The sequence below is a fragment of the Taudactylus pleione genome, unplaced genomic scaffold (genome assembly GCF_031769625.1).
Source record: "Taudactylus pleione unplaced genomic scaffold, aTauple2 ptg000258l, whole genome shotgun sequence".
NCBI classification, from domain to species: domain Eukaryota; kingdom Metazoa; phylum Chordata; class Amphibia; order Anura; family Myobatrachidae; genus Taudactylus; species Taudactylus pleione.
The window spans coordinates 3,206,258-3,225,661 of NW_028284660.1; the positions used below are offsets into that span (position 1 = coordinate 3,206,258).

The 19,404-nt window shown below is 47.1% G+C and overlaps 1 protein-coding gene across 2 annotated transcripts in view; it reads right to left on the minus strand.

The window, feature by feature from the left end:
* The window catches only part of LOC148514814 (uncharacterized), a 77,460-nt gene extending 59,389 nt beyond the window's left edge, over positions 1–18,071 (minus strand). For both annotated transcript variants that reach the window (XM_088480943.1, XM_088480942.1), the window contains exons 1-2: positions 17,911–18,071; positions 1,447–1,587 (exon numbers count right to left, since the gene is read on the minus strand). In XM_088480943.1, the coding sequence (XP_088337069.1) occupies positions 1,447–1,587; positions 17,911–17,932 (163 nt within the window). In that variant the 5' untranslated portion in view covers positions 17,933–18,071. The remainder of the gene's footprint in view (positions 1–1,446; positions 1,588–17,910) is intronic.
* Between the last annotated feature and the right edge of the window lie 1,333 nt (positions 18,072–19,404).

Below are 19,404 nucleotides of genomic sequence, written 5' to 3' on the forward strand. Positions count from 1 at the left end.
ACACATCTCAGCATGCCCTACCACAGTTATAGCTGGATCGGTATGACATACCACCAGATGTTAGCCCGGCAATGTGTTACACCGACGTTGGAAAGCCGAACAGCAGGATCCCGACTAAGGTAGGTTTCTAACTATCCCTAACCCTCTCCCCCTCTAACTCTAACCCTCCCTTAGTGGTGCCTAACCCTAACCTCCCTCCATAAGTGCCGAAACCTAACCATATGGTGCCTAACCCTAACCCCTCCTTTCCCTAGCCTAACCCTAACCCCCCTGTGGGGTGCCTAACCCTAAGTCCCCTCAGGAGCCCCTAACCTAACCCCTCCCCGCGGCTGTCCACACCCGGCGCATCTTCGTTCAGTATTCCGGGCGTCAGGCTCCCAGCGTAGGTATTTGGATGCCTGTCATTAGTCCCCTGCTGGGATTTGAGAGTCGGAAAGCCGATGGTGGGCTTTTAGACCCAACGGGAAAGCTGTGGAAATGCATGTTGGGATGTGTAGTTACACAGCATCTGGAGTGCCACAGGAGCTAGAGGTTGTCTGACATTGTTATTGGCTACAAGTACTGCGACCAGGAGAACCATTCTCCAAAATTGGATACACCCCTGGCCCCCAGTCATTTGTTTATATAAGGAATAAATGTATTCTTTGTTCCATATGGAAGGTGTGTATGCCTTAATCCAAAAGGTAAAAAGGTCTGAATTAATTTGAAGTTTGGGATAGTTTCTATAGAGTAGGTAGTTTACCCCTTGTACTTTGTTCCCAGCTTTATGGTACCTTTAAAAACAACCCCCTGGTATTCTCTGTGATTGCCATTTAATGTTTGGCAGGGTTGTGCTCCTGGTTACACTTTATCCATTTGACGGTCACTTCATGTTTTGGAATTTATCAGTTATATTGTTCAGTGGGCTTAGGAAATGTGTCTGGACTTGTCATACTGTATATCCTATATCCTTGTATGCCTCATTTGCTTTCATTTTGCTATGCAAAACTTTATATTATTAATCATATCTGTACATTGTACACTGTTAGCTTCTTGCAGTGCTTCAGTAAAAATAGGTTAAAAAACAATAATGAAGAAATGTCCATTATTGATTCAAAAGCCATGGACTGAGCAAAGGGCTCATCACTGCCCAACAAGTAGGGTTGTGGGACCAACTGTGGAGGGAGAGGGGTCACTGGGTGATAATGGGAGTATGCCGGTGATTAAAATAGTAGTTTTTGGGGAAAATTAAATTTAGTGGTAAGAGCCACCACTTCAGTGGGGAAATGGCAGGATCTGGGAGGGATGCCCACTCTCCCAGGAGAACTCCCCCTGGGAACATTGGGCAAATGGACAAGTGTGCGTTATACACATGTTTATTTGCCTATGAGTTGCTTTATTTTAAACATCTATATGAACATACTGTGCCCTCCCTCTATAATGAACAATCCCCATCACTTAACTGACCGGCACTGCTGCCATTTGAAGATCTTGGCATATTAATCTTGGTTGTTTGCTTGGTCTGTCCACTTCCTTTCATGTTCTTTTTGTTTTTCTTTTTCAAGCAGTTTCTCTCTCCATTGCTGTCTGCTGACGAATCTGATGTTCCTGGGAAAAAACAGATCTTCGTGAAGTCCACCATTATGTCCAGAGTGGGCAGTGTTTGGGAGTCTCCCTGGGGGACAGCGAGTAGCTAGAGCAGGGATAGGCAGCCTGTGGCACTCCAGCTGCTGTGGAACTACACATCTCAGCATGCCCTGCCACAGTTACAGCTTTCCCTAACAGAAAAGCTGTGGAAATGCATGTTGGGATGTGGTACACAGCACCTGGACTATCACAGGCTGCCTACCCTGAGTTAGAGGTGGTCGGACATTGTTATTAGCTGTAAGTGCTGCGGCCTGGAAGACCATTCTCCAGAACTGGATACACCCCTGACCCCCAGTGTTTCGTTTATATAAGGAAAAAAGATTCTTTGTTCCAAATGACCCAAAATCGTCTGACCCAAACACAACAGCACCTTTTGTGCGCCGTAGGGGATTTCAGAAGATTTCGCAACATGCACAGTTGCTAATAATATCTCAACTACATAAAAATCGGTGTTGCTTGTAGATTGTGTGCGACTTGGAACCAGGCCCAATATGTATAGCGTAAATTCTTAATGCAAATATTCATATTTTTGGACTCCTGCAAATAATGTACACTGTAGATTTATTCAGGCCAACTACAGCTGTTTATCCAGAAGGATGGGTTACATAGTACAGCTACAGCTGACTCTATATACAATACACACTATCAGGGCTGTAACTAGGGTAGTGCACCCAGTGCCATGGCACAGGGCACCGCAAGGCAGGGGGCACTGTTTGGGCCTGTCAATTTTCCTGTTATCATTCTCACTTGTAGCTTCCGCTTCTTTTATCCCCAGCATCTCCTGGCCTCCCCCATCTCTTCCCTGGCCCTTCCCCATGAGGTCATACCCTTTTCAGGTGCACTATCTTATGTCCCTATTTAAAAAATGGGCAGGGGGGGGGTGCCAATGCTCTCTCTGGTACATGGCATCAAAAAGTCTAGTTACTCTGCACACTATCACTTCTTCATATTATCTTTAACAAGTTGCTTTGAACGATGAATTAACATATACCAGACTCCCTGCATTTTGCGGCAGTGAATGTATGCTTACACATATAATTGTTAAGAACTAATACTACAACCCTTACAGACATGAAATAGTGAGAAGCAAACAGGAAGTAACACAGGATTGTTACTATTTAACTCTCTTTCATAGGGGTCTATGTACTAATAACTGTGGTACTGCCGTGATTATATCGGTCCAACTCGCAGGGGATATTTTGATTTTTAATAAAAATATTCCCGCTTTGTACCAAGCGGAACTCGCAGGGACATCGGTTGCGGTAACCACTGTCCCTGCAAGTTGTATCCCTAGCAAAATGTGGAAGTCTTTCACAGAAGTGAAAGACTTCCCTGAAGGATGCCGACACTGCGCATGCGCATAGCGCCAGATTCCGGGGCCGGCCAGGGGCTGCGAGAGAGAGATCGAAAACCCCCCTGGAGCCCCCATAGGTTTACAGTAGTTTACACCATCTGCAGATGGTGTAAATTACTTATGCTTTTGGGAGTTTAGTACACAAGGGTCAGATTGTAGTCCCCATAGATAATAATGGGGACTGCGATCTGCAGTGCTAATTAGCACTTTGCCGTAGATTTCTGTGAATCTCCTGCATTGTGCTATTAGTACATACGAGCAATACATAAAATGGTGCAGAAACTGCAGTTGTTGCATAATTTTATGTATCGAAGAATTTGATACATAGGCCCCATAATGAGAATCATTTTACACACAGGGGTCTATACATCACATAATTATCAATTGTGATAATTATGTTTTGAACTCGCTGCGAGTTCAAAGTACCGTTCAGAACCATTCATCATGCCTCATTAACTAAAGTATCACTTTCGAAAAACTTCTCTTTCTGCGGAGTCAGTTTTTCGCAACTGTGATACTTTTCCCTTTAAACCACGCTGTCTCCGCTCCAGCCCGCAGCCTGTCTCCGCTGTCTTTTTTCCCTCCACTCCCCTTCCCGCAGCCTGTCTCCGCTGTCTTTTTTCCCTCCACTCCCCTTCCCGCAGCCTGTCTTCGGTTTCTCCCCTCTCCCAACCCACAACTCCTCGCCGTGCCTCCACAGTGTATCCGGTCATTAGGTCTACAGTAAAAAGATAGACAATGTTTAGGTAGACAATACAAGTTAGACAGGCAATAGGTCGATAGAGTCTGAAGGTCGGCACGCAAGGAGTGTTAGGGTTAGGCACCAGGAAGGAGAGTTAGGCAATAGAAGGGATGGTTAGGGTCAGGCACCTACCCCGACGACCTTCAGACCGTTGACCTATTGCCTGTCTAACTTGTTTTGTCTAAACATTGTCTACCTTTTTATTGTAGACCTAATGATCCACACCCCTTCTCTTAAACATAATGGTCAATCAAATGTGATTAGTGTATATGGCCTGGAGAAAATTAGTCTGGGCATTCGTGGAGGAGATATGATGCAAGCGCTATTACGTAAGGAAAGTGAATGGATATTTACTTTACAAACACTTACTCCTCATGGCCTAAATGAAAATATCAATTTTGGAGCCTTCCTGTGACTAGATTAGATGTCGTCATCCGTGAGTGCCTATGGGGACCATAAACCTTATATATATATTTTTTCTCTTTTTTCCTTTCCTATTTAATCAACTATGTCACTAATAGTTATGAATTACATAAACATTGACATATTTTCTTTTTCTAATCATATGATATATGTTTTCGCTTTATGTATGTGTGTGTATGTGTTGACATATATATATATATGTGCATGTATATGTATATACAACTATATGCATTGCCCATAACAACCATACTCATACAAATTCACTTGTTCTTTCCCATTCCCACTTTTTTTCCCCCGCCCGCCCCTCCCCCCCTCCCCCTCCCTCCTCTCCTTCTTATTCCTTGTCTGGCTTATTCTTATGGGGAATAGAAGATTACTATATTATATATACTATATATACTATTTATCCTTCATTATAATTCTAATTCTATTTTTGTGTCCTTATATCCATTTAAGTTATTTTTGCTCTTATAGAATCGATCTAACTAATATATACCTTACTATTATTGCAACAGTCGTTTATTTACTTTTCCTCTGTATGTACACATTTAGCTCTGTGCATAATGTATGTTGATAGAGCTCCAATATAACCTTCTGTGAGAACGAATACATTTCAACACTCGTATCTAATTAAACCCCGCCCCTGGACATGACGAGTCAGGGGATTCCTAAAAACTAGGTAGAGATGGAGCTAAATCCAGCCCACTTTTATGACAAGAAGGGGCTATTCCCTTGTCACATGGAAATCTGTGAGACTGTGTACGCACCAGCCTCCGTTTGTGACAAGGGCTCTGATTGGTAGGTGATGTGTAGTCACGTAGGACATGAAGCGCTCACTTCCGGATAAAAGCCGGTAATCCATGAGGGTAACACACGGACTTTGAAGAAGCCGCAGGGTGAAACGCGCGTTGTCAAGGTTACAAGAAAGGGATTACACCGATATGTGCACACGGTGACCCTTACCACACTGAATAAGCTCCCTCATTCAAGGCTGATACGGGCATGTTCATTCACTGGTATTGTACACTCAAAATCTTTTTTCCCATTATAATCCTGTGCAGATAGTGAGGATTATCCTCACCAAGGGAATCGCTCCCCCATATCTGCCTAAAATGGATTATAAGTCTATGTCTCCAAGTAGGACTGCCAGCAGTTTTTTTATCTGGCACTCACTGTGATTATTTGCACATGCCTTGATAACACTGCAGGATTTGTATGGAACAGAGACTTTCTTCTTTCACCTTCTTTTCTTATGTCTCAATAACATGCCATACAGCTCATGTGAAAAGTGTATTATAGAAATATGTTATTTGAATATCAGCCCTAATGTGTATAGAAATTTTTGAGGGAGAGATACTATACAGGATTTTTCTCTGACATATATATATATATATATTATTTCTGTTATCAGAGGACAAATTGATATTTGATTTGGAATTTTTGCAATAACTATCTCGATATACAACTATTATAATTAATCAAATAGTTGATACTTTTGTTTAAATATTTCACCCTACAAGTCGGAGGACTCATATAGCTCTCCTAATATGTGTATGTGTTTTTTTGTGTATATTGGTGGCTATACCATGTTTTAATGTGATTACAAGAGACACCCCAGTGCAAATTTGAGGTGTTTTTTATATACAGATATCTATTTGTGTGACTCCTTGTGCACTTGTTACTATACTATACCGTATTGTTTTGCCAATTGGATTATTGGATATATTTTGCATTCTCATTTTCTTATATATATAATCCAACTGCTCACTAACATTTGTCTGTATATATTCCTAACTTTTGTATAAACCCCCTTCTTTATACCTAAATTTCTGAACTAATCTTTCTGTACTCTCATCAGTCCCATCTCTGGGGACTGACAGCAGATGCAGGTATAACTTTTCATCATCTGTATTTGGAGAAGGTAACTCTCATTGATCACCTCTGCCGACGGACATGTGATCAAAAGCAGATTATAACTCCATTTGGTTATACAGATGCTTTTCATGAATTTGTCTATCTCAATGAAAATCTAGCTTAATTCATGTTCATAAAGCTAATGAATATACAATAAGATTTTGGAAGGGGAAGGGGTATCCCATCGAGAGGAATACATCTCTTTTTAACTATGTTATGTTATATGTGTGTCCTCACAGTGTTTCATTGTTGTTAGTCAGTTTAGATCTAGTATAGGATCTCAATAAAAGTTATGTTTTAACTTTGTAGAGTGCCCCCAGAAAAAAGAGTCTTCTTTTTTTTCTTCTTTTCTTTATCGTTATATCCCAGACTCTAGGGGAGCACCACCGGCACCATATACATCTTTTCAGTATATTTACGATAACTGTCAAAGATAATGTATCTAATTCCGGTTACAATATTATGACAACAATACAGCGTTGTCTATACCTGTGCCCAGACCATCTCTACAACCTATATACTAACTTGTTTTGTCTAAACATTGTCTACCTTTTTATTGTAGACCTAATGATCCACACCCCTTCCACACTGCCTGCCCGCTCCTGCTGCCTGTCTATCCCCTCTCCCTGGCTGCCCCTGCTCCAGCTCTTTCCCCTCTCCCTGGCTGCACCTGCAGCCCATCTTTCCCCTCTCTTGGCCGCACCTACAGCCCGTCTCTCCTCTCTCCCTGGCCACACCTGCTTCCCGTGTCTCCCTGCAGTGTCTCCTCTGCCTGCTGGTGCTGGCCCCCTTACGCAGCGAGCCGCCGGTGATACTTATGATGGAGCCAGGGAGCAGTGACAGAAAGCCCCGGAGGCAGGTTAAGATAGCTTGCAGGTGGTGGGAAGGGGAGGGAGGGAGCTTAAAGACAGCAGCCGAAGGCAGTGAGGATAGAAAATATCCCCCTCTGCACTTGTGAAGGATTTCAGGGGACTGTACGTCATCTCATGGTGCCGTACAGTTACACACTCGGGCCCTGATTCAGAGCCGAACGCTCTGACAGAGCGCTCGCTCTGTCAGAATTTACTTTGAAAAAGTTGTGTTGCATGAATGAAGATAAGCATTTTGTTATGTAACAATTGTACCTGTGACTGCCCCTCAGTCTCCCGCTGATCAGGGAATTCCCTACCTTCGATATGACCTGATCATGTGCTACCCATAGTTTTCAATGTAAATAGCACTATGACATCATGTGCCAACAGTATGCCATCATATATTTCAAACTTGGTCACCCACAGCTATACGAGCGGCCAGGAAGATGGTCGCTATGGACAAGACCATTGCGACCATCGGGCTTGCGACAAGACCCTTGTGGTAGGGTCTCGTTGCCGCAAGCCCCAGAGTGCATTCGGCTCTAACAGGGCCGGCTCCGTCGTGCGCATGCGCACTGGGCACCATTGACACATTATATTTAAAATGTATATATACATCTTAAATATAATAGCACATAAATATACATGTATACAGGCTAATATAAAGCCTGTATACACATGTGAATCTATTTGGACAGGCTGGAGATGTACTTACCCCTCCGTGGTCACCGGGAAGCCAGGACGGAGACTGTTCCCGAGCGCATGACTGAGCATGCGCAGTGGAATAAACAGAAGGGATTTTTTCGGAACCCGAAAACCATCCCTTCTGTAACATTGCAGGGACAGCGTGTTACCGCAACCGCTGTCTCTGCACAAAATATTGCTGAATAGGGGACATAAATATTTATAATTTATAAAAAATCGTGACGATGTTGCCCCATAATATTCTGGGCAACATCGTCACTATTGCTGAATAGACCCCCCCAGTGTCTAATAGTAACAATATTATATTTCTTTATTCTGGAGTTTAATTATACTGGATTTCTCTTTTAATACAAACTTATGGAGTAGAATTACTACCTAATTATAACAGAGAGCCATAAGAGTTTTGCTGACCATTGGGCTCAACATAATGAACACACAGAAATGATAACTAGGGGTGGTATTTATCAAAGGTGGGAGAGAGATAAAATGAGATAAACTACTAACCAGTCAGCTTCCAATTTACAATTTGCAGGCTGTGTTTATAAAATCATAGTTAGGAGCTGATTGGTTGGTAATGTCTTTTTTACAATTGTATCTCTCTCCCAGCTTTGATAAATACCCCATTGGTATTGTTACACTAGAACTAAAAGCCTGTGTACATAAGGAAACTACAATGTATCTAGCTATTTTTACATAAAATTACAAAAAAAAAATAAAAAATGGTAGTTGCTCAAATCAGCTTAATTGCATACCACACGTGCTTGTAAAGGGCAGGGTTTACACTGAACACAGAAAAAAGGGATTTGCCCCCCAGCACACTGCAGCAAAAACAATACTTAAATCCTACATGATAATAGAGATTCAGAGGTATTAGTTACATACATTTGCAAATTTATGAATAAGCGCCAGGCCAATCGTCAAGGCTCCTCTATACTGGGAGGGTCCTTGGCTGGAATTTTTTTGGGGTACCTTGCTTCTTGGACGTGAACCCCTTAATGTTAGGGACGCCAGTATAGAGGAGCCTTGACGATTGGCCTGGCGCTTATTCATATATTTGCAAATGTATGTAACTAATACCTCTGAATCTCTATTATTGCCGGTACCGCGATTATTGATACACAGAGCCCATAATGTTGAGCCAATGAATTTACATGCCATGCACTACTAAACTCAGCAAAGCACATTTAATAATGGGTGTGGGTAAAAGCCGGAAACATAGTAAATGCACTGAAAAAGCCGGAAAGCATGAAAAGTGTATTGAAAAAGCCGGAAAATATGAGATATGGTAAGAACTTACCCTTGTTATCTCTATTTCTACGAAGTCCATAGGGTTCCACAGGATACCTTGGGGTATAGGTGTGACGTCAGTCGCAGGGCACCAAAGAGTTAAGCTTTCAGCCTCCCAGGATGCACTAGGTCCCCCTCCTATACCCCGCCCCCGGGCCAAGGCACCTCAGTTAGTTACCAAGCCATAGGCCGGAGGAGGAGAAGGAAGAGAGAGAACAAAGATCTGGACACATACAAGAATCACATTCTCACCAGAGGGAGACGGAAAACCGGTGACCAGAGCAAAGCCCATCTGCAGCACGGGTGCGACAGGGCGGGAGTCCTGTGGAACCCTATGGACTTCGTAGAAATAGAGATAACAAGGGTAAGTTCTTACCATATCTCATATTTTCTACTTCAGGGTCCATAGGGTATCCACAGGATACCTTGGGGATGTCCCAAAGCAGTATCCTTTAAGGGTGGGGACGCTCCTGTGCAGAAAGGAGAATCCGCCGCCCGAAGGAAGCATCCTGAGAGGCGAAGGTGTCAAACCTGTAATACCTCACGAAGGTATGGACAGAAGACCACGTAGCAGCCTTGCAGATCTGAACTGCCGAGGCACCATGTCGAGCTGCCCACGAAGGACCCACAGACCTAGTGGAATGAGCCTTCAGAGAAGGAGGGACCGGTAGGCCTTCATGAAGATAAGCTTCAGAAATAGCCATACGGATCCAGGCTGCCAAAGTTTGCTTTGAAGCAGTCCAACCCTTTTTACGGAAGCCAAAGAGGACAAACAAAGCGTCCGACTTCCTAAACGAAGAAGTGCGGTCAACATAAGTCCTTAAGGCCCGCACAACATCCAAAGAGGCCTCACCCACGGAAAGACCCGGTGAGTTAAAGGCCGGAACAACTATTTCCTCGTTAATATGAAACTGGGAAACAACTTTGGGAAGAAACTCGGGCCGAGTGCGGAGCACTGCCCTGTTCCCATAAAAAACCAAGAAAGGGGGTCTACAAGAAAGAGCCCCTAACTCAGAAACACGTCTGGCCGAAGCAATGGCCAGAAGGAAAACAGTCTTAGCTGTTAGCCATTTAAGATCCACTGAGCCCAGTGGTTCAAACGGCGGTCCTTGGAGAGCCCTCAGGACCACAGCCAAATCCCAAGGCGCCACAGGTGGAACAAAGGGCGGCTGAATGCGGAGAACACCCTGCATAAAGGTGCGCACATCCGGGATTGTAGCAATCCTACGGTGAAACCAGACAGATAGGGCCGAAACCTGTACCTTCAAAGAAGCAAGGCGAAGCCCATGATCTAGTCCCGCTTGCAGGAAGGCGAGAATCCGAGACAGATGAAACTCCCGCGGTGCATAACCTCTCGGTCGACACCACTGGAAGAACGTATGCCACACGCGATGGTATATCCTCGCGGAAGACGGTTTCCGAGCTCGCAACATGGTACGCACCACAGAGCTGGAAAACCCCCGGGACCTCAGCATGGCCGTCTCAACAGCCACGCCGTCAAAGACAGCCGAGTCAGGTCCGGGTGAAGGCAAGGACCCTGAGACAGAAGGTCCGGTCGTAGCGGCAACCGCAGAGGAATGTCCACGGACAGACCCTGAAGGTCTGAGAACCAGTGCCGTCTGGGCCACGCGGGAGCTATCAACAGGAGCGTCCCTCCTTCCTGTTTGAATTTCCGGATTACCCGTGGAAGAAGGGAGACCGGAGGGAACAGGTATGCGAACCGGAACGTCCACCGGACGGACAGAGCGTCCACCAGAGACGCCCCTTCGTCTCTTGTGCGAGACCCGTACACCGGCAACTTGTTGTTGTGCCGGGACGCCATGAGGTCGATTTCTGGAAGACCCCACCTGTCCACCAGTAGTTGAAAAACGTCGTGGTGCAGGGACCATTCCCCCGGATGAACGTCCTGGCGACTTACAAAGTCCGCCTCCCAATTGAGCACTCCCGGGATGAAGACCGCTGATATGGCCGGAAGATTGCGCTCCGCCCAAACCAGGATCCGAGAGACCTCTACGAGAGCCGCCCGACTGCGAGTTCCTCCTTGCCTGTTTATGTAGGCCACGGTGGTAGCGTTGTCCGACTGGACCTGCACCGGGCGACCCTGGAGAAACCGCTGTGCCTGCTGGAGAGCATTGAAGACCGCACGGAGTTCCAAGATATTTATTGGAAGCTCCGCTTCTGTCGGCGTCCACCTGCCCTGGAACAAGTGTGGACCCGAAACTGCTCCCCAGCCCCGAAGACTGGCGTCCGTTGTCAACAGGACCCAATTTGGAACCCAGAACGGACATCCCTTGTTTAGGTGGGTCGTCTGTAACCACCACGTAAGGGACAGGCGAACCTCCTGGGTGAGCACAATCGTCTGGGACTTCAGAGACTGAGTCAGCCCGTTCCACTTGGACAGGATCAGGTGCTGCAGAGGTCTGGAGTGAAACTGGGCGTATTCCACCATGTCGAACACCGACACCATGGAGCCCAGTAACCTCATCGCCGAGTGTAAGGACACCCGGCGGCTGTGCAGACAACTGCGCACCCTTGACTGTAAAGCAGAGATCTTGTCCTCCGTCACGAAGATCCTTTGCTGTCCCGAGTCCAATAAGGCTCCAAGATGCAGAATCCTCCGAGACGGGATTAGAGTGGACTTCTGCCAGTTGATTAGCCAGCCGTGCCGTTGCAGCAGTGCAATGGTCAGGTCCAAGTGGCGTAACAGGAGCTCTGGAGATCCTGCCACCAATAACAGGTCGTCCAAATACGGCAACATGCGGACTCCCTGCAGCCGCAGAGAAGCCGCCATGACCGCCATCACCTTGGTGAAAATACGTGGTGCTGTTGCCAGGCCAAAAGGTAACGCCCGAAACTGGAAGTGGTCGCTGCTGATTGCGAACCTGAGGAACTGTTGATGGTGCCAAAGAATAGGGACATGCAGGTAAGCGTCCTGTATGTCCAATGACACCAAGTAGTCCCCAGGTTCCAGCGCCAGAATGATGGACCGTAGGGTCTCCATCCGAAACTTCGGGACCCGCAAAGACTTGTTGAGTGCTTTGAGGTTGAGAATCGGACGATATGACCCATTGGGTTTCTGTACCAAAAATAGATTTGAACAGAAACCCTGGCCCCTCTGGGAGAATGGAACCACCACTATAACTCCAGCCTGGAGCATAGTGTGCAATACCTTCCGCAGCTCCGTAGCCTTGTTCCGGTCTGATGGGAGACCCGTGGAGAAGAAGCGAGCCGGGGGTCTGTGCCGGAAGGAGAGAGCGTATCCGTGAGAAACCACCTCCAGAACCCAAGTGTCTGTCGTAGTGGTCGACCAACACTGGGCGAACTGTAGCAGGCGGCCTCCCACCCTGGGATCCCCCAAAGGGAGGCCCGGACCGTCAGGCCGCAGGCTTGTCATCTGGCTTGGGGGCCGGACGTCTGGTACTCCATGCCTGCTTCCGGGGCTTGACCGATTTCTTAGGGCCAGCCTGTCGAGGAAACGACTGTGGTTTGGGCCTGCCCTGGGCCCTAGATGACCGAAAGGACGATGGTCCCGAACCAGAAGGAGCAGCGGCCGACGGGAGACAGGCAGATTTGGCTGCCGCCAGCGTGGCCACAATCTTATCCAGATCCGGACCGAAGAGAACTTCTCCGGTAAACGGCAACGCTTCCAGACCTTTCTTGGAATCTGCGTCCGCCTTCCAGGATCGCAGCCACAAGGTGCGACGAGCAGCTACCGCTGCTGAAGAAATTCTAGACACCAGAGTACTAATGTCTAGAGCCGCCTCGTTGATGTAGGTGGCCGAATCACGGAGATTGCCAATCAACTCCGCCTGATCGGCCGGACAGTCGGATTCAAAAGAAGCCTCTAATGAATCCGCCCAGCGCTCCATCGCTCTGGCAACCCAGCAAATGGCCATAGCCGGCCGTGCTGCCCCCCCTGCAAGGGAATAAGCGGACTTCAGGCAGATTTCTACCTTGCGGTCCGTAGCATCCTTAAGGGAGGACATGGATGGCATCGGCAATGTGGCACTACGGACAAGACGGGTCACGTGAGAATCCACCTGTGGAGGGGATTCCCACTTCGCAAAATAATTATCCGCGAACGGATAAGCCACCGCCAGGCGTCTCTGCGGCTGGTATCTTTTGCCAGGTTGTTTCCACGCCTCCTCTAAATGGTCCACCAACTGACCCGAAAGAGGAAAGACTGTGGCATCGCCCTTCACATCTTTGAAAAAGGCATACTTAGATTTAGCCGCTGGGGGAACTTCGTCCTCAATCACCAAGGCTGTGCGGACCGCCCGAATAAGTCCAGGAATATATACTTTGGACTTAGCATCAGCGTCCTTAGTATGGAGAGGTTCCTGATCGTAAGGATCTAGAATCTCCCCATCATCAGACGTCCCTTCGTCATCCTCATAAGGAGCGGACAGAGACGCCACCGGCCTTTTATGAGACCGCATCACAGACTCCCCTTGCAACACATCCGACAAGTGCTGTACAGAACTCGTCAGGGAGTTAACCCACGCTGGCTCCTGAGAACCCGGGAGCGGGGAAATAGGGAGACTGTGGGGTACCACCAATTGTCGTGGGAACCCCTGCATGGGTGATGACACCACAGACTGCTGGGACAAACCCATCGGAGTAAACGCGGGCTGCGGAGCTAACTGGCCCACTAAAGCTGTTAACGCCTGAGCGAAACAAGCCCAGGGCGGCTCCTGTACCGGTGCTGTAACCGTAATAGGCCGCGCCATGGACAAACACTGCCGGCAAAGGCCCTCCGCGCTACCCTCCCCCTCCGCTAACGGTACCTTGCACGTGGTACACTGTAGCCGGAGGGGAAAATCACTTTCAGACATGATGGCACCACGTATGTGACCTCTCTCACCAATTAAGTATTAAATAGGCGAGAGACCACCCTGCAGCACCGCACCGCAAGGGCTTTAGCAGAAAGAACAGGGACAGTAATAAAGCTGACAGTTTAGATGAAGAAAAGATTACAGGCAGCAGCGCTAGCACAGTCACATACAATGCAGAGAAATAACAATTCCTGCACTAACAGCGCTGATCACTCAACTACACAGACACAGGGCCTGGTAGGACACAGCGCTGCATACACAGACCTGACCACAGCGGAGGAGAGGTATGCGGGGGGACCCAGACCACGATGCTTCCGTCCAGCGCTTCCAGCAGCGTTCACCATGCGTTCTGGAGAAGATGGCCGCCGAGGAGCAGAGAGGAGGCTGGCCTGGGGGAGGAGCGCTGCCACAGGACCAGTCGGCAGCATGCAGAGAGGGCTGTGTGCAGCGGGGGAGGCGCCGGCTGTGAGACAGGGAAGGCGCGCTCCCCTGGCATGCATTTAACCCCTGGGGCGCCGCAGCGCTACCGCTCTGCTGCGGTCCGCTGTCCCAGGGGGTAGTGGAAGCGCAGGTTGGTCGCCTGGCTCCACGCTGCAGCCAGTCCCCAGGGAGCCCCCTGCCTGGGGACTTAGGACCATGTGATCAGCGGGGACCCACCGCGGGACCCCGCTGCTTACCTCTGTCCCCCTTGAATCCGGCCATGGTCCGGAGCATCTGGGGTCACCGCTAGATCAGTACCGGCGTTCTGGTACCGGCGGGGTGTAGGGAAGACAGCATGGACGTCAGGACTGACTGTCCATGCTGTACATCCAGTTGTGCAGCCACAGCTGCATGAAGAATAAGCTTCAGGGGCTCTTCTAGCCCCCACTCCAAAAGGTGCACCCGACTCCGGCCGGGCACCAAACTAAACTGAGGTGCCTTGGCCCGGGGGCGGGGTATAGGAGGGGGACCTAGTGCATCCTGGGAGGCTGAAAGCTTAACTCTTTGGTGCCCTGCGACTGATGTCACACCTATACCCCAAGGTATCCTGTGGATACCCTATGGACCCTGAAGTAGAAATCTTATTAAATGCATTGAAAAAGCCGGAAACCATAGTACATGTATTGAAAAAGCCGGAAATCTTATTAAATGCATTGAAAAAGCCGGAAACCATATAAAGTCTATTGAAAAAATCTGGAAATCATTAAGGGCCATATCCAATTAACTGTGAAAAGCTGCGGTTTGTCGAAAAGTTTATACTTGTGCAACCTTTTCACCAAAAATGTGTATGGTGCTAACCTAGTAGCTGCCACTTTTCATACATGCAAATTTTGCGCAGCTAAAAGCAGAAAATAGTTTTCACCATCTCAGAGCAGGTGAAAACATTTACAAAACCCCTATTTTGGGATAAAAATGTGTGGGCTTGGTTCGGAACCCTTTGGACCCCCCTTAATGACTAATTAACCACTTGCCTGGCACAGTCATATCAGATACGACCATACCATACTGGGCTTTACCTGACATGGTTATACATGATACGACCAGTCAGAAATGGTCACTGGGCGGCTGCGGGAAGCTAATATTCCTGCTGCCGCCTACATCAGAGGGACCTTCTGGTCCCTCTGCACCCGTGGCTGCCCCTCCAGTGTGTCCTAATCACTGCTGGCCACAGTGATCGGGCATCCGGCAGCACCCCCCTCCTTGTGTGGCTACAGGATCCAGTGTATCCCCATCACTGTGGCTGGCAGTGATCGGGCAGCCGGCGCCACTTTGTCTACTGCCGGCATGGCTGGGTCCCCTTCTCCCGATGCTGGAGTGTCCCCAGGCCGGCCCACCCTCTTCTCCTAGCGCTGCAGTGGCTGCCTACACTGGCGTTCCCTCCACCCCTTTCTCCCGGCGCTGCAGTGCCCCCGGGCCGGCCCACTCTCTTCTCCAGCGCTGCCGTCCCCGAGCCAGTCCACTCTCCACCCCCTCCTTCCGGCACGGCGACGGCTGCTGCTGTGTTCTTATCTTTTCCTCCCATCTCGTCAGCAGCTGCTGGGTGTCCACCTTCTCCTGGCCCGGCGGCAGCTGCTGTGTTCCCAGGGGGAGGTAAGGGAAAGGAAAGGGAAAGGATAGAGATATATATATATATATATATAGAGAGATATATATATATATATATATATATATATATATATTTACAAATGAGACCAGCAGCACACACTTATAAGTGCAATATTCTGGAGTGCAAGACATAAACGTGTTATATATATATATATTATATATACACATACATACACACATATTGTGTATGTGTGTGTGTATATGCAGCCCCCGACCAATATTAAGGAAACATCGACAGCTGCAGTCTTAAACAATCGATTGTTTCTATCGATGATTGAACCCATCGGCCATCGATGGTACAACTGTCAATGGCCATCACTACAGTATACCCTAAAAAAAATGTATTTATATGGCGTTTAAAAATTTTTTTTTGCATTTGAATAGTTTTAAAAAGATGTTCTTGACCTAATTCATTCATAAAAAAAAAAAACATTTCGGAGCAGTTATTGGAAAATCAATTTGTCAGTTAAGTGGTTAAGCAAAATATTTTTTAAATTGACTTAATTTCTCATAATAATGACATTTACTTTTGCGGGTCAAAATGTAAAACAAGTGTTAGAAAATGGGTTTTAAGTAGTGTGGTAGGTATTTTGGGGGCTGTATGGATGGGAAAAGTGTTTTGGGGATTGCAGATGGCTGCAGCAGGGGTATTTTTAACTTTTTGTACCCTAAAATGACAAAAAATATACTAGCACCCAGTTTTATGTACCCCTAATTTAACTGCAGCATTTATTTTACCCCAAAACCTTGCTTTCCATTATTTTTCCACTGTTAAAGAAAAATGAATAAATAACAGCCATTTGACACAATTTAAGAACTAAACTTTTACCCAATGTTAGTTTACCTTTTTTGGGGGGGTACAGGCACATTTCCCAGTTTTCAGGCACACTTTTTGCCGTATTTTTTTTTTTCTTTTAAGTCAATTGCCGCATCCCGTCTTTTGTAATAGAATTGCCCGAAAACCCGCATATGCGATAGCGAAGAAAAGTGACACATTCAAGTGAAGGGTGCAAAAACGTAACCTAATATGATTTCTGGCTTTTTCAATACATTTACTATAGATTTCCAGCTTTTTCAATACATTTACTATGATTTCTGGCTTTTACCTTCTTCCTTTAATAATTAACTCAGTAAAGACACTCAAGAGAAAATTCCCCAAGTATTTCATAATACTGTTGACAACACTAACTATAGACACTTCCATAGAGGGAACAACCCTGGTGTTTTATATTAACAACATTGAGTTTAATTATACTGGATTTCTTTTTTAAGAGAAACATGTGGAGTATAATTACTACCCACTTATAATAGAGCCATAAGAGTTCTGTTGGCCATTGTGCTCAACATAATGACAACACTGAAATTATAGTAACTTGGTATTGTTACATTATACCTAAAAGCCTATGTACATAAAGGAAAACATCTTAATCCAAAAAGAAAAAAAGCTCTGTATTATGATTATTGTTATTTTAATTTGGGAGAGATTCCATAGATAGTTTACCCCTTGCCATTTGTTCCCAGCTTCATGACACCTTTGAATCAACCACCTGGCCGCCTTTTCTGGTTACTACTTAATTGTTGGCAGGATAGTGCTTCTGGTTACACTTTCTCCGTTAGATGCTCACTTCATGTTTTAGTACATACTAATGTACTGCATCTGATAAGTTTGTTCAGCGGGCTTTGGACATTTCTTTGGACTTGTCAAAACCTTGTATATGCCTTATCTGCTTTCATTTTCTTATACAAACCTTTACATTATTCATCATTACTTTGTACACTGTTACGTTTTATTTTTGCGCTGCCAGGCAGTGCACTTGTACACCATTTGTGGTAGCGCTGACGTCACAAGGTTTCCCTTTACACCTATATGGGGCTGCGGCCAGTGCGGGGGAACCTTGCGAAGCCGGGAGGCGCGATGTGCTGATCCGGAACCTGAACCACATATTATCGGTGTCTGCAATTGAATTTCCCCCTTGGAATGGAAGTGGAGGAAGTTTTATATCTAGTCAGGGAGCCGGCAGCGGGGACATTACATGCCGGTGATAATGATATATATTTCCCACCAGTGCAGAGACTCGCAACACTGACCTGCGACCGGCTGCATCTCCATATTCGCACCTCTGTAGCCCCGGGGCTCAGTCACACCAGCCAGCCGTGTGTGTCAGTCGGTCCTGTTAGATAATTCTAAACTGGCGCCTCCACCATATTGGGGTTGGGGCTCCGCTGCCGCCCACGGGAGGGGCGGGGGGTTGTGCCAGCCAGAGGTCAGTCACTGCCTTGATTTAATAAGTTTCGATCTCTCAGCACCTGACGTGGCAGCTACTGCTAAGTGCTTCCCGTATATAAGAAAGAAAAGAAAGCAAAACGGGGAATAATGTATATGATTATTTCCTGGTGTGGGTGCAGGTCTTGCCATAGGTAAAAAAAACCGGAACATGCCGGAACGGCTCGTCTACCAGCAGAGTTCCCTGTGTTAGTGGAGCTTTTCCCAGTCACACACTAGCAGCCAGGTTACAGGTAACATTTCTGTGGTGTTAGAATAGGCTGCTGCTCAGGGTGACACCTACTGTCATTCCGACAGGTGAGAGGTAAATGAAGTGTCCTATGTAATAGTGACCGATGTATTGCAGTCCTGTATTCCCAGCAGCTCAGGGGACATCATGCATTGTGTATTAGGTTAGTGCCTGGCTCCTTGCAGAGTGACAGTCTCCCCTAAAGCCGGGTACACATTACCCGACCTGCCAATGCGGCACCTGATGGTACGACGGCACGATATATCAGGTGGCCCGTACACACATCACCATCTGGTGTCTGACCGCCCAATATAGTGTTCACCTGCACCAGTCACCCTCCTGGCATTGGCAGCTGGGTTGCTCCATGTGCACGGCCAACAGAACGACCCCGATGTCGCCGCGCATAGTGCATACACTAGATCCGGACAATATGTTGCTCCAATTCACCTTATCTGCCAAGAAATCGTGTAGTGTGTACCCAGTGTAAGTCCGGCGGGCATCGCTCCAAGGACCCCTGAAAGATCAATGTTCATCTAACGGTACATTGTGTTTATTTGTTTGTTTTTGGGTCATTTTTCAAGACCCAAAGTTTTGATATCAGCCCCGTGACAGGGTGCCGCTGCACCCGCCCCCTGAGCAGTGCTCAAGCCGTCATAACTGGGCGCCTCAGAGGGTTAGTGGGCAGGAACGCCTTCTCCAGCGCACTAACCTGGAGAAGCTCCGAGTGTCAGAACATATCTCACGGCACTCTGGGAAAAGACATAGGGGTCTAGTTACTAAGCAGTGTTAGGAGACAGAGTGAAAAGTGATAAGGTGCCAGCCAATCAGCTCCTAACTGCCATCTCACAGGCTGTGTTTGAAATATGACACTTGGGTGCTGATTGGCTGGCACCTTATCACTTTTCGCTCTGTCTCCTAACACTGCTTAGTAAATAGACCCCATAATGTGGGAGCCGTGAGCATGAGCAGAGCACTGGTTGCAGTATAGGGTGAGTACGGCTTGTACCACCCCCATGGCATCCTTCCCCGTGCGATGGCACCTCTCTCCTTATGGCCCTTGATTGATTAA